The following is a 14,543-nucleotide window of genomic DNA, read 5'->3' on the forward strand; positions in this document are numbered from 1 at the left end:
AGGAAATATACTCTATTATATATGTTTGTAACACCATAAACGGTAATGCTGGTTTAGAAGAAAAACTTTGTGAATGGTAGAGCTCATCTGAAAAGAAGGCTACTCTTAGGACACTTGTACCTTAAACACTGGATCTGACCTGCTAGATACTAAATAGGTATTGTAATGCAGATATAGAAGTCTAGGAATCAAAGACATGAAACGCCACACTGGGGAAGCAATGAAACCTTTACTTGTACCGCTGACATACATCTGATCTCACTGCTGTTTTACCAGATTAGTCCTGCCTCATTTGATGACTGACCTTAGTATGAGTCAGGGCAATCTTACTGTGCCGTTTCCCTGTTCTAAGTCCTGTCTCAGCAGTACCCTTTGAACTGAAGCTTTATGTGTACTGATACCGACATGTCTTTTCCTCATCCTGCTCACACACGTTATTTCCTCAGGTGGCATATTGCTCATACCCAAAGAGTTGGCACATTTGGTTCCTCTGCATAGACTTTACTGTTCAGGCAGATAACATCTGCCTTGTTGGCCATGTTCATACGATGTTACTGAAAGACTGGAGAGGCAAGCATTAATTCTTTAATTCAAGTACCTGGACCGCATCTTGTAATGGAAGCAAACACTGTTCCAGGCAAACTGTGCTCGTAGTTCAGTGACTCTGCTCTGTGACATGTCCTGCGCTTGTGAGCCGTAACACATGTGAACATCTAACTGTCATGCCCCAGCAGATCTCTAGATGACCTTCTATTATTTTTTGGGGGGTTGACCTTTTTTTTTTTTCTTCTTTGTATGTTTATATACTAGCCAAACTTAACCGACTTTTCCGAATTCGGGCAAACAGCACCAATACACAAGCCAGTTTCCCAACACTCCCAACTCTGCTAGCCATCTTGGAGGCCTGTTCAACTCTTCTCAAAGAAAAAAAAAAAAAAATCACTGAAATACATATGGGAAAAACTTGCACTTGAAAATGCTTGATTAAATTTGGCTGAAACTTTTCAAAGTCTTGCAAAGTGTTTATTAGTTCAAAAGCAGTATTTTGTGGAAGTGAATGAATAAAACAGTAGCAGCTATAATGAATAACCCACTGATTTCACTAAGAATGTTCATGAGTCGTTATACCCAATTAAAGGTACCTCTATACTTAAGGGTTTTGAAGACTGTATATATCTTAAAAAGTTATGGGTCTACATCAGCAATTATTACATTTATCTTAAATTTAGTTGAGAAGTAGAAAAAGAACCGTACAGTGTATAGCTATTTCCAATTTAAAACTTTGTAATAAACAAGTCAGCATTTTCACCAGCACGGTGTCCTTGAAATGTCCACAACACAGGGAAATATTCTTTAATATTTCATGTATGTTACAAATACTGCTGTCAGTTACGTGATTTATGTTTTTCTTGTTTTGCCAATTCACAGGTACACTGACAAAGAATACCATTTTGATCACCTTACCCTAATTAGCCTTAATTATAGCCTTCTTCACAAGGTAGTCTTTAGATGTATTAATATATATTTATCTGCAGGGCATATTGTGAGTATAGCAAGACATTGTTCTCTGATTTGCATAAAGAGGCTTTGCAGTTGTCATCTGGCTTTGTATGCAACAGCAATAATCTCAGACACTTAAAAAACCTACAAACACCTCACACTGTTACGTTTGGTGATGGTAAAGCATGTGTCACTAATTACACACGAGAATCAGGCAAGAAATAACTTGCAGAACATATATGTGAGTGCCTGTGGGGAGTGTACATTGTGCAGAAATAAGGTTCAGATCCTTTATGTGAAGAACTTATTAAAGGAATAAAACTCTAGTGTATGAAAAATAAAATTTAATAATAATTATTATAATGATGACAGTAATAATAATAGTAATAATAATAATAATACAGAAACTTGATGAGAGAAAAATACTTGGGACTAGGTGGTTAACACACGGGAAGGTAAGTCCTTTCTGTTTAAATGGCCCTGCACATCCCAGTCCATCAAAACGTTTTTATACACCAGTTAATTTTTATCTGGCAGCGCTGTGTTAAAACGACCCTCGCCCTCCACGTCCCTCTAACCACCGGCAACAGGAGCTAGCTGAAATGTGCGACCAACGCGTGCAAACAGGTTTCCCCGGAAAAGTTCTGTACAACACTGCTCGTTTCGGGTTCTCTGGGGGGGAAAAGACCCGTCGTGCACGGAAACAGCCCCGGGCCCTTCGGCAGCTCCTTCACTTGGGCCGTTCCTGTCACAGCCCCGCGCGCCCGGGCCGGGCGGCCCTGCGGGAGGCTTCCCGCCACCGCGCGCCCCTCCCGCCCTCCGCCGCAACAAAAGGCAGCGCCGGGCACCAGGTGGCGGCCGCTTCCCGCCGCCGGCCAGTAGGGGGCGCTCGGGCTTCACCGTGCGGCGCTGCCGCGGGCCCGGCTGCAGCGGGCGGCCTGACTGGCACCTCGGGGCGGCCGCCGCCCGCCCCGCGCTCCGTGCGCCGCTGCCTGGGCACCCCCTGCCCTGTTCCGACACCGGGCGCTTCTACGTTCCGGCTTCGCCCGCGCTGCTCCTTCATCCGGTTTCCCGGCTCTTTTTCTCTGCGGTGTGTGGGGTTTATGCCGCCGCTTGACAGCCCCTGTCGCGCGTTCAGGGGAGAGGGGCTGCTCTCCCTCGTTCCCTGCGGGCGAGGCGGCCCCTTCTCTCGTCTCCCTTCCCCGCCGCCAGCCTCCGGGGGCCGCGGCCGGTTCCGCAAAACTTTGCCGCTGAGGGGAGCGGGGCTGCGGGCGCGGAAGGGCGCGGGGCGGTGGGCTACTCGCTCCCGGGCCTCGGCCGGGCGAGCCCGCCTGGCGGACCCGGCAGGTCACGTGTGATCGATCCGTTTCATTTTATTGTATTTGCCACCTTTCCTTCCTTTGGCACGGCGCGGGTCAGCCGGGGAGATCCCTGGGGAAGCGCCTTGCGGGGGTCTGTGTATGGGCGAGAGGGGGAACGCACAGTTCCACGAAATCACTTACCGAAAAATTAGCCGCCCGTGAAACGGGAAGCGGTGTGGAGCAGTCACGCACATCCTACCTATAGCCAACTGTAGCGGGGAGGCGGGGGCCCCGCCCGCAACAAGCCCCGTTCGCAGCCCCGCGGCTGCCTTATATCGCCGTCCCCATCTCCCTACCCCGGGCGGAGAGGGACGCGTGGGTGTGGAGCGCAGTGGTTTAGTCCACACCCCGCAGCCTCCCTTCCCCAGGCAGCCGCGGGAGCCGCGCTCATTCTCCTCCCTCTCCTTCTCCCTGCCAGCCGGTGTGTCCGCGGCGGCGGGAGGCGGAGGCGGCGGGAGGGGAGAGGAGGCGAGCGGAGCGGAGCGGCGCGGCGCGGGGCGGCGGACGCCGGGGCCGCCCGGGAGAGGGGCGGCGGCGGGAGGTCCCCGCACCCCCTGTCGCACGCAGCCCGCCGCTCCCGCCCGCCGCGGCTCCGCGCCGGAGTTACTGCCCGCCGGCAGCGCCGCCCGGGTTTCCGTCGGGAGGGCGGTGCAGGGGACAGGGTTTTATTCCGAGGGGATGCCGAGAGAGCTGCTGCCCTCCTGTAGCACGTTGCCTGGGCGTTCCTATTATGGAAGTTAAGTGAGAAACTCTGCAGCTTGAACTGATTTGGTAGAGAACGAAGGGGGTAGGGGGAGGGCGAGAGGAGAGCCAGATAGCCAAACCAACCCAATGATTTGCCTGCAAAGTGCCGGGAAGTTTGTGGAGCACTTTCTAGGACTCGCGTCCTTTCTCAGAGTCTCTCCTTGTCTTCCGAAGAAAGAGTTTGGGTTGGATTGCCATGGATCCTAAAGAGAGTCTTAGGCACACTTGAATAATTCCTCTGCTTGGGCTGGATTGGTGGGAATTTAGAAAGGAGCGTGTGTGCAACACAGAAGCCTCCGGAGCTCGCTCGCTGCTCTAATCTGTATGGATCTAAAAGTGTCACATTCAAGACCTTTCCATCTGCAGCTTTTGATTTCAAGATTTCCTCTTCCACTTTAAGTAGCTGCTAGGAAACTGAAAACTTTTGGACCTACCTCTTACTGGCTTTGGATACTTTTTTTTTTTTTTTTTTTTTTTTTGGATCTCTGTGGAATTGGGCTCGCAAGTGATCGGGATTGCATTTAATATGTCAAAATGGGTCTGCTGACGCCACTCCTGCTCTTTGGATTTTCATTTTTTCAAGTCTATGGTAAGTTCGCTTATTTTAGATATGCCATTTCTGTGCAGAAATCCCCTTCATCTGAATCTGGTTTGGGACAGCACATGGACGGCATTATAAGCTTTAACGTTACAGAGCCTTAAGTTTTTCTGGTATATAAATGGTATTTGGGGGGCGGGGGTTGGGGGGAAGTATATATGTTTCCAATAAGCAGTCCTTCCCGTCTGCTAATTTAATGGAAAAGCAGCTTATGAATGGAAGAACGTTAGCGAGGAAAGAGTAAAAATTACCGTGCTAAATTTTTTATTGGGGGGGGGGGGGGGGGGGGGGCGGGGGGAAAGGAGGAAGGCAAGGCAGAAAGCTGTTGTAGCTGATAGTACTTTGCCTCCTTCTATTGTTAAACTTTCCACCGGGAGAGGCAGCTGATGAAATAAATCGGTTCGCTCTGCTGGGCTCCAGGTGAGGCGAGCTGGCGAATTTCCAGAGTCCCCGGACGCCTCCCTTGGCGCTGGCGGGCGGGGGGTGCGCGGCTCCAGCCCCCCCTCACCTCCGCCCCCGCCGCGGGGCCAGGCAGGTGCTGGCGGCGGGGGCTTGCTGGCACCCCCACCCCCTCATTACGGGCTTTTCGAGGGAGTGTTGTCACGAAGCTAAGCAACGTTTGGGGGAAAGGGCGGATTTCCCCCCGCGCCCCGCGTCTCCCCCGGGTCTGCTTCCCCCTCTGGGTCTGCTCCACAGCACTTCTTGCTGTTTTCAAGTTTAAGTAATGTTAAGTAATGGATGGGGAACTATAAATTAGCATCTCGGGGAAGTACGCTTTAGCAGGGCGAGAACTTCAGTGCAAGGGTAAATTGTCTTTCAAAGTAGGGGCTGGCGCTGTGCTGCAGTACAGACGCTAGATGCCTTACAGTACTTCAAGCATACAGCTAGGAAGCGGGCATCCGTAAAGCACACAGTCCTGCACAAGTGTGTGCTGGGACCAGATGCGCGGCAGTCCTCCTAGTACTGGGTATTTGGATCTCTAAACAGTCTTTTAGACTTGAGGTGAATTTAATATCTGGGACCCTGGCTGGTTTTGCTTGTCTGTTACAGCAAACTTTGCTCCAGGAAGATGCTTACTGCATTTACTGTTAGTTCTGAAGCAAGGACTCCAGGTTTATTGTTTGCAGTCACAGGCTGCTTTGAGCATTTCTTCCCCCTCCTCTCATCAGCCCCCACCCCCTAGCAAGAAAGGAAGCGAAAAAGATGAGAAGAGGGAGACATTCAAGCACAGTTTTGCATCGGTTGCATAATATCCTATGCAGTTTAATATTCTGTCTGATCTACCGATAAGAAAATTTCTGCATGATACATGTACATGATGAACAGTAAGAAGCTGAAATTGTGAAAAGATTTAATAGAACATTGGTGTCTATTGTCAGCGTGGTCATAGTTTTGCAGGGATTTTGTTTTCTGTTTGCTTTATTTTTTCCTACAGTAACACATTCTGATCCTTAACTTTCAGACCACCAGTACTGGAGATACCTTTGTATACAAACTGAAAACATCAGGCTGTAGAAATGTAATTATTAGTAAGTGTTTAAAATCGTATGTAGCTAGAAGGAATACAATTAAAGTGCTCAGTGGAAGTGACAGAGTGAATCAGAGGAGCTTGGTGTTACAGAATGTAATTAACGTACCAGGCTGTTTGAGATATATGAAACAAATGCAATTAACCAGCTTGCTGGTACGACAGAGGCAAGACATAATTTATTCTAGTTTTGTCACGAGGAGCACAAGTAGAACCTTTGTTCTGGTTTAGCTTTATAAGATGGGGGTAGGGGGTGCAGGTGAAGCACGTAGCTAATTTAGAGCTGGACCATTAGAAAAAAAAATCCAAGAAACTGCCCAGAATAGATGTGATCCTCCCCTTTTGTGGGAAGATATTGCAGACTGTCAAGCTTGCCTACATTAACAACTCTCTTAAATAAATAAATAAAAGGCCTTGTGGATAGCACATCATGACGAAGTAGAGATAAGCTGTTATTGTCAAAATGACTAACAAGTAGCTTTGAAGAAATATTGGCATGCAAGCTTGGCACGGGGTACTTAAGTCTCTTTAGAAGCACAGCAATTATGATTACACCTTGAGGTGACACATACCACCAGTTGCTTTGAAAATATATATATCAACATTTGCACTATTTGTAATGCTTTAAGAAAAAAGGCAAAACTCAATAGACTACTTGTTTAATAGGTCCTTGATTTGTTTTCTTTATGAGAGTTACCTCTTAGTGTGTTTCTGTTCTTGAGGGGGGTTTTTTTTGTTGGGTTTGGGGTGGGATTTTTTTGTTCTCATGGCATCAGGTCCAGAGAGAGGCATTGCAACATTTGAGACATATTAGCTGTCCTTTTCCTTGTGACATTATTTTTGTTTAGTGATTTGAAAGTGGTATTACACAGTGCATAATGGTGTAGATCAAAATGATAAATTTTTCATCTAAAGTTATTTTCTCTATTCATACTTTTATGACACCTGAGAATTGCAAAACAATGAAAATGGCAGGAAGCATGTGATACATACATATGAATATTTTATTTTTATTTTTTTATTATTGTGCTTATGATTTTCCTGTAGCTCTGTCCATATTCTTACAGTCTGTTCAGGGAACAACTGCAATACTCTTTTTCTTTAGCTATCAGTTTTGGTTACTGTTCTTGAAAAAATGAACAATCAAAAAAAAAATCAAACACCTTCCCCCTATACTCTGACAACAAAACACTACACTAGGCAGAGTCTGTACCATTAAATAAAACAGTAGCTATTGGAGTTAAAACAGCTGATTATGTGTGTTGGGTTTTTTTATAGTGTTCAATTGATTTTTCTTTCATTGTTATGTGCTTTTTGTTATCTTTTTTCCAATCATTACTAAAGCTTGAAAGAACAGATACTAACAGAAAAGTTCACAGATGGTGTGGACACAGGTATGTGGATATTACCACAGATGCTAATTTTAGTGGGCCAACTCTGCCCTGCTAGAACTTGTGCTTTCAATGAAAATGACAACCTTTTATGTCAGGGCTGGCTTTTAGCCATTGTCCCTTGAAAACTGCAAGTTTGATGCTCTTGAGGGTGTGATGGCATTAAAGATATATGAGAACAATTCTGTAAAAGCAGCATTTTATCTCCATATATTTCAAAGGCACTTATTTTCTTAATGAAATGCATGTATCTGAAATAGTGGGTGGCTCAAGTGTTCTTTGTTTCTTTTCCTTATTTTTTTTTAATTCATTTTATTTCTTCACACCAGCGAGCTACACGTCTGTGGCCTTGTGCAGGTCTCTGTTGCCTATCGGAGAACATGGCTTACATATAAAGCTAGAGTATATTCTTCCAGTGCGTATTTAAGCTGACAGGGTCTTGATCTCTCATGTGAGTTTTGCTGTTGATGGATAACCTTTGCTTCTGTGGAATGTGTGCATTTTAATGCATTAAGAGTAAGATCCTGAAGTGGAGAGTTTGCAGTTTTGTTTCCTTTAGCTTGTTCTTCCACAGGACCCAATTCTGCAGAGCATTTAAGTGCATGCTTCCATCTCTTATCCAGAATCTCACTGAAGTTAAGAATTTAAACATGTGTTCCAAGTTAATCATATGCTTTCAAACTTTGCTGAGTAGGGATGAATTTATGCCCACAATGAGATGTTTTGCTGAACGAGTCTTAATATTTTGCTTTATTTCCTGTTTGGTAAGTTGTTTTGCACATAAATATATGTTGTTGCGATATGATAGGCAATGAGGAAATTCTGTTGTTCCACTTCCAGGGATGGATATGTTTGAAAAGAATACTTTGTTTTGTGCCTTTGCTTATTTGTTATGCTGCAAAAGGTCTGATACCCCACAATTTGTTCAGGAAAGTTAGGATAGGCTTTTTTAATCTTTTCTGTGAGTTACGCTTACTGTAACAGTCCTTCCATTAGGAACTTTCTGAAATTGAGATTGATGTTGCTCAAGGAAAATAAATATAAGCAATGCAGGCTAAAGATACGTAGCCTTAAAGGTAGACAAAAGGATTTAAGTGCATCATCAAGGAGATGCGCCAAAAAATTCAGTGAGAGGAAATGGAGGCTTTGGCTAGTCTGTCCAGTCAGCTCAGTTTCCAGGATTTGCTTTTGTATAGCAATGTAGGCTCATAGCACTAAATTCAATACATGCTCTGTCCGCTGCTGAACCATTTAGTGGAAATTACTGAAGAGTATGCGATGGCTTTTTAGCCATTTGCTACCCTTGAATCGCTATTCAAATATTGATCCCGGCTAAATAGATTGCTAACAGGTTCTGTACATTCTGTTTCAGCCACCGAAGAGGAACACTGCTGTCAGGTTTTATCTGTTATCTCAGCTGGCATGGCAGAGGTTGCTCTTCCTGTGGCTGCCATCTGGCTCACAACCTCTCATACCAACCTTGTGGAGGATACTTAGTAATCAGATTGCTGCTGTTTCTTGCCAAGAGGCTAGGTTTCGGGTGCTCTTTTCTACATTTCTATAGAAATCTCTTTGTGTGCAGAAGAAAGCAAGTATCCACTCTTGCCAAATAAATGTGATGGGTTTTTTTGGTTCTGACTGAACAGACAATTTTTACATGTAACTACTGAATTGTTACAGAAAATTTATGGTTATCCAAGCTTTCTCACACTGATATTTTTATAGTACGCGTGCCCTGTAAATTCTAAAAAATACCTTTAAAATTTGGTATATGTAAGGGTACAGAATCTGTTCTTAAATCACTATTTCAGACAGAAACTTGAGGATACCTTTTATGCAGAAGTAGTCATGTGGACAGGTAGTTATGAGATCTTTGAATGAAAAATAATTGAACCAAAATAAAGATTTCTGGATGTAGATTATACTTTCACTATCTTTAATGTCACACCTAGCTTGTACTGTACAATGCAAACTGTGGACTCTCTGCCCTTGAAGTGATGTCTCTAGAAATAAGATTGTCAGTGTTGTTCACACCTCAAACCCTCTCCTTAACAAAGTAACTGTTAATCACCTGTGTTTAATAGTGTATGTTTTTGCTATTTTGGATAATTAAACAAGGCCCCATTAATTTAGGAACTGCATCTGCGCCACTGAAATCTGTAACAATTTTACTACTGAGTCCTTTGTGCAAAAGACCTTGAAACCAGGTGATGGCATCTTGACTTACTGTAAGGCTTGCATCTTAATTCATGTAATGTAATCCTCTTACAAAATGAAGTTGGCTTGTTGCTACATTTTTCCATAGAGAGAGCTTCCAAGTACTAGAGGGTACAAGTGCATGCTGATGCTTCATTTCTGCTCACTCCTTACTCATCCCTACTGTGCTCTCTTTACTAGTGCAGAGTATCCTTTTGTAATCAGAAAACTACTTGTGCTGCATTGTGGATGCAATGATATACATTCTTACTACTTTTTTTTCAAGCCAAAAGTTCATGAAGTAAGAAATAGCTTTTTAATTCCATCTCTGCAGCTTCTCTTGGCATTGCTGCCATGGAAGAGATCCAAGATGTGCTCTTAATTTTATTAAAATAATAACCTTCATCAATAAATACATGAGCAACAGTAGACAGACTAACCAGTAGTAGCCATGTAATAACCTGCTGATACCTATATTGAGCCGCTGTGCTCTAGTGGCCAAGCCTAATTGAGATTCATCTTCATATTACAGACAAATGCGATGTGAAGATATTAATTTCAACAACGTTCTGGCAGAAGTAGCATGCATTGAACTTGCAGTATTTACCACTGTCCCCCAGCTACTATTTTTTTTGGCTAAGCGAATTGTTAGTAAACTCACTAAATAATGATTATTATCTGCACATCTCTGAGGTAACACATCCATTTAACTGAGCTTTGAGCTTTCTGGATATGTTCTAGACAGATTTGCAAACATCCTTTCCTGTGTGTAATTTCTCTTTGAGCTTAGCTGCACTGTAAAACCATGTCAGTAGAAACCACACAACTTCACTTGGCTTAATTATAAAATTCCTTATTTGTCTTGATACTAGGAAACAATGCATCTTTGGCTTGCTGATAACTGAAGGCTACTGATCTTCTAGTGATTCCAGTGTGTATTTTGGAACCCATTGAGACTGTGCGTGCCCAGGTTCTATTGTGAACTTTTTACGCTGTTTGTCCTGCTTGTGGAGATACTTATTCAGCTCTACCTACCTATGTGAATAATAACTGGAAGAACATAAAGCGTTTTCAAATGCATTCCTCGTAATTTTCAGGTGCTCATATCATAAGACACCATTCTAAGTTTGATTTGGAGCAACTTTAACTTTATGTGGTATCTGCTTGCAGAACTACCCTTTCTTGTCAGTGAGTCTTCATTGTACTCCTTCAGTTCCAGCAGAATTCATCAGTCTGACTACAGTGTTGGACAGTGGCCTGCCATTGTATGATTTCATGCTTTGTTGTAATTTACTTTTATTTTCTCTCATCACGTTTTCTTAGATTAATTGGGAGAACAGTTTATTTGGTCTGATATATGGAAATGAATTGGTAGGATGAATAGGGATGCCAGGAGTTAAAGTGTGATCTTACTCATTACCATTTACCTAGATAATTATGCCACAATGTCCGTTGCAGCATATGGTCTTTTAGGTTGTATTTATGCATTGCCTACATAGTGTTGTATGCCAAAGAGAGAAGAGTGTATCTTTAATATGTCTGTCATAAATGCAGATTGGACAAAAACGTAAAGAAGAAATGGCCAGTAGCAAGCTGTAAAACACAGTAAACCGTAGTTCACTTCTATTAATCACTTGCCATTGATTGCAAGGAAACTGAGTGGAAAAAATTTAACCTTTTAAAACCAAAATGTCAGGTAACTAAAACCAGTCAGCTTGGTTTTTATCCATAGTGAATGATGGAGGAACTGTTCATGCCAGGGTACCAGGGGTACTTTTTTACTGCTGTGAAAATGTCAAGGGTTAAGAATCTGTTATGAGAAGTATTTTAATACTGCATGAGCCCTATAATTGTGGGTTCTGAAGCTGTCATTCTGTGCAGTTTTCAAAGTCCACATGTCCTGCAGCTGAGATGACTTCATCCTGACAAAAGGAGTGGTCAATTTTAACAGTTTGTTTTGTAGCCTAAAGAGAACTCTGTAACTAAAGGATGGATGATATTTCTTTTGTGTCAATATTATAAAAAATTCAAATGGCATAGCAATGCTGTTGGACCAAGAGCTAGTTGGGAAAAGCCTGGTTTTTTTCACCTGGATTTCTTTTCCCTAGTAAACTTGATGTTCTCTTTGGGATTGTCACACCATATTGAAGGCTGCAGATAAATGGGCTGTGGGCTCATCCTTCTCACTTTTCAGAGATGAAAACTTTTGCTCAATGCATTATGTGACCTTCGAGACCTGGAAATGCTTATTGGTCCTGCATGTATAGTACCACTATCCTGCTCTGACAGTTTTCTGGAGAGAGAAATGACATTGTAAGCTGGGACGAGGAGTGGGATAGTAGCCTGATTCCAGGTCTGTGGCTTGATGGATTAAAGGACCTACCCCATTTTGAAGCAGAAAATGAGGGGAGAGAGACTAGCAGAGGAGCTGGGCTACAGAGCATGTGGCTGGGTTAGGCAGCACAGGGAGTGAAAAGGGGAGCAAAACACTACTGTCAAGCTTGACATGACAGTGCTGATGCCTAATAACTTCGGGGTTGTTTTATACACCATATATTTAAGCTTTTTATCATTGCTATGTCATTTGTGCATCACTTATCTATGAAGTGAATAAGCCTTTCTGTTAAATTGTTTGAGTTCAGATTTGTTTGGAGTGGCTGCAAGAAAATGCTGTTGTAATTTGATGCAGTGAACTAAGGTCTTTGCTGACTTTAACTTGATGCACTGCAGAAGTGCTGTGATAGATTGGCTGAGGTGGTTTTGTTTTTGTGTGTATATATTTTTATGATCTGTAAGGGAAATTCAGTGGCCTAACTAAAATAGTTGGTTTACGTCAAGGCAACAGCTATTAAACAAAGGACTTCCAGTGGAAAAAATTAACTATCAGAAATACCGCAGGCTGCATTTTACCCTTGATCTATTACATCTGTTCTGTTACCAAACTGGATTTTAAAATATGCTTTGATTTTAAGCCAATCAATGTGATGTATCTATTCAGATGTATGTCTGAATTATAAACTTCTGGGGTTTGTGGGGTTTTTTTGCTTTTGCATGCATTTGATTTGTTGTCTTAAACTGTGCAATGTGGTGTCTACCTAATGAGACCAGACAGTTTGTTCTGTAAGATTAAGTCCTGTGGGGTAAAATCCCAGCATTTGGAATAGAGGGATCCTGTGATAAAATTGTTTCTTAGTACTGTTGTCTTTAAACCTCTAAAAATAGTTCTCTGTGTGTCTAAATCTAGATAAAAAAAAAAAAAGGTTTTATCTATGTGGATATCTAATTATATCTATACGCACTTCAAAGAAAATAACTTCAGAAAAAGTGAGGAATAGAATTTCTGTCCCTGAAGGCAAAACTGTAAACAGTAGTAGGAACTGTTAGAACACAGAAATAAAAGAAAATTAAATGTTTGACAAGTAGACAAACAGATATTTAATTAAATATGAATCAATGTAAAACAAAACTGTTTATTATTATTTACTGAATCCTTTTTGAGAACTGCTCAATTTAGGATGAAATGCAAAAGAACATATGTCTGGCTTTGTATGACCCCAAATTTCTCTGTTCTGCCTTTCAGCAGACAACATGCCTTTTTTCCCTAAGTGATTTTTGGTTGCTAGGAGAAGTGCAGTAGTCTGCCCTGCTCTCAACCAGCCGTGAAACCAAGAGTGTATTGAGGTAAAGAGAGGGGCAAAGCACGGTATAGGCCATGATTCACAAGTTGTCTCTAATACGTCCACTTTGTTCCCCTTTTTTCTTTGAAAACTTTTGTTTTTACTAATGGTGTTTCTTCTCAGCTGGTCTCTCAAAGCCATTCAGAGTGGAAAAAAAATAATTGTGCTGTTAAGAGTCTACTCAGAGGAACAAAAAAAGGAGAGGGAGACTTTAAGGCATTCGTGGGGCCACAGTGGTAGCAATGTGCAACTCGATGAATAGTTCTAGTCAGCTGCTGTTAAACTGGGTGATTGATACCTTCTGTTTTCTGCTAGGCTAGAAAGTACATGGAAAGTCTTCATAGTGGTCCTGCCAGTTTTAATGGAAGATATTGAAGTTGTTTACAAACTATCTTCAGACTTCAGTATATGCAGAATTCAAATAGTTATGTGCACACATTTGTTAAAACTGGAAAGAGTTGTTAATAATCATGGTACTTTTGCACTAGTTTGTGAAACACTTCATTCACTACCTAAATCATGCTTTTTGAATTAACTGTATACTGTGGCAGGGATGACTTGACCGTCACCTCCTATAAAGATCTAAAAGTGTACTTGAACAAATGTAATTGGCTACTTTTAAACCTTCGCAGTTAAAACGGTTTTATGTAGTTAGGTATTATACATGTTTAAGTGATTAGACAGTATTGTCTATATTAGTAGACTATCAAAATCGTAAGAGTTATGGCAGATTTCACTTGAAATTGATTGCAGGATGAATGTATAGACAATATATTTTTTTCCTTATGTGCTTAATGAAACCTGGGCTTAAGAGCAGTCTTAAAATATGGTTACATCTCCCAAGAAAAATTGCTGAAGGGATCATGTGTATGAGTCCTATGAATGAGGACATAGCACATGTGACTGAAGAGAGCTGCGATCTTTGCTGCAGAAGCAGATGACTGCCTGCGAACAGAACAGGGCTCTGTATCATTCCTTAACAGGAATAAGTGGTGAATGGTTAAGGGTCTCATTACCCATTTGGAATATCTTGTTGACTCAATTTAGCGACATGCAGATAATGGAGAAATTCAATGATGATGTACTTGGAGAAACAGTGCAACAACTTGTACCAATTTGTTATTCCCATTTGAACTAAATAGGTTTCACCCATATTTCTGAGGGTATTGGGTGACCTGGCGGTACTGGATTCAGTCCCAGTGTAATTTAATGGAATTTGTATCTGTTTAGGTCAGAGCTGAATTTGCCCCCGGGGAAAGATCAAGATGGAATTGCTGTAAGCTAAATTATAGGGAGCTGGCTCTATCTTACAGCCTGCTGATGGGGGTGGGAGTGTGCGTGTGGGTCTTTTGTGTGTGGCGCTTTTTTTTTTTTTTTCTTCCCGATCCATACAGAATTTTTGAGTAATTTAAATACTATCTAAAGCACAAGCAAGTTTTCAGTTACTTCCACAGAAGTTGCAACTGCTGAGACCAAGGATTTTCCCTCATATATTACAGCAGATGTTTCCTCATTCGTTCTCCAGAGTTAGCCTAGAAGTGCTGTTGT

At 42.4% G+C, this 14,543-nt stretch overlaps 1 protein-coding gene across 11 annotated transcripts in view; it reads left to right on the forward strand.

Moving 5' to 3' along the window:
* Positions 1 to 3,350: 3,350 nt before the first annotated feature.
* Positions 3,351 to 14,543, forward strand: part of ROBO2 (roundabout guidance receptor 2) — a 482,707-nt gene continuing 471,514 nt past the window's right edge. For 3 of the 11 annotated variants that reach the window (XM_056328411.1, XM_056328404.1, XM_056328412.1), the window contains exon 1: positions 3,353 to 4,194. In XM_056328411.1, the coding sequence (XP_056184386.1) occupies positions 4,140 to 4,194 (55 nt within the window). In that variant the 5' untranslated portion in view covers positions 3,353 to 4,139. Of the gene's footprint in view, positions 4,195 to 14,543 lie in introns of all 11 variants that reach the window. The other 8 variants (XM_056328406.1, XM_056328408.1, XM_056328407.1 and 5 more) reach the window with 6 other exon arrangements.

Source organism: Falco biarmicus, chromosome 2 (assembly GCF_023638135.1).
Source record: "Falco biarmicus isolate bFalBia1 chromosome 2, bFalBia1.pri, whole genome shotgun sequence".
In the NCBI taxonomy this organism is placed as follows: domain Eukaryota; kingdom Metazoa; phylum Chordata; class Aves; order Falconiformes; family Falconidae; genus Falco; species Falco biarmicus.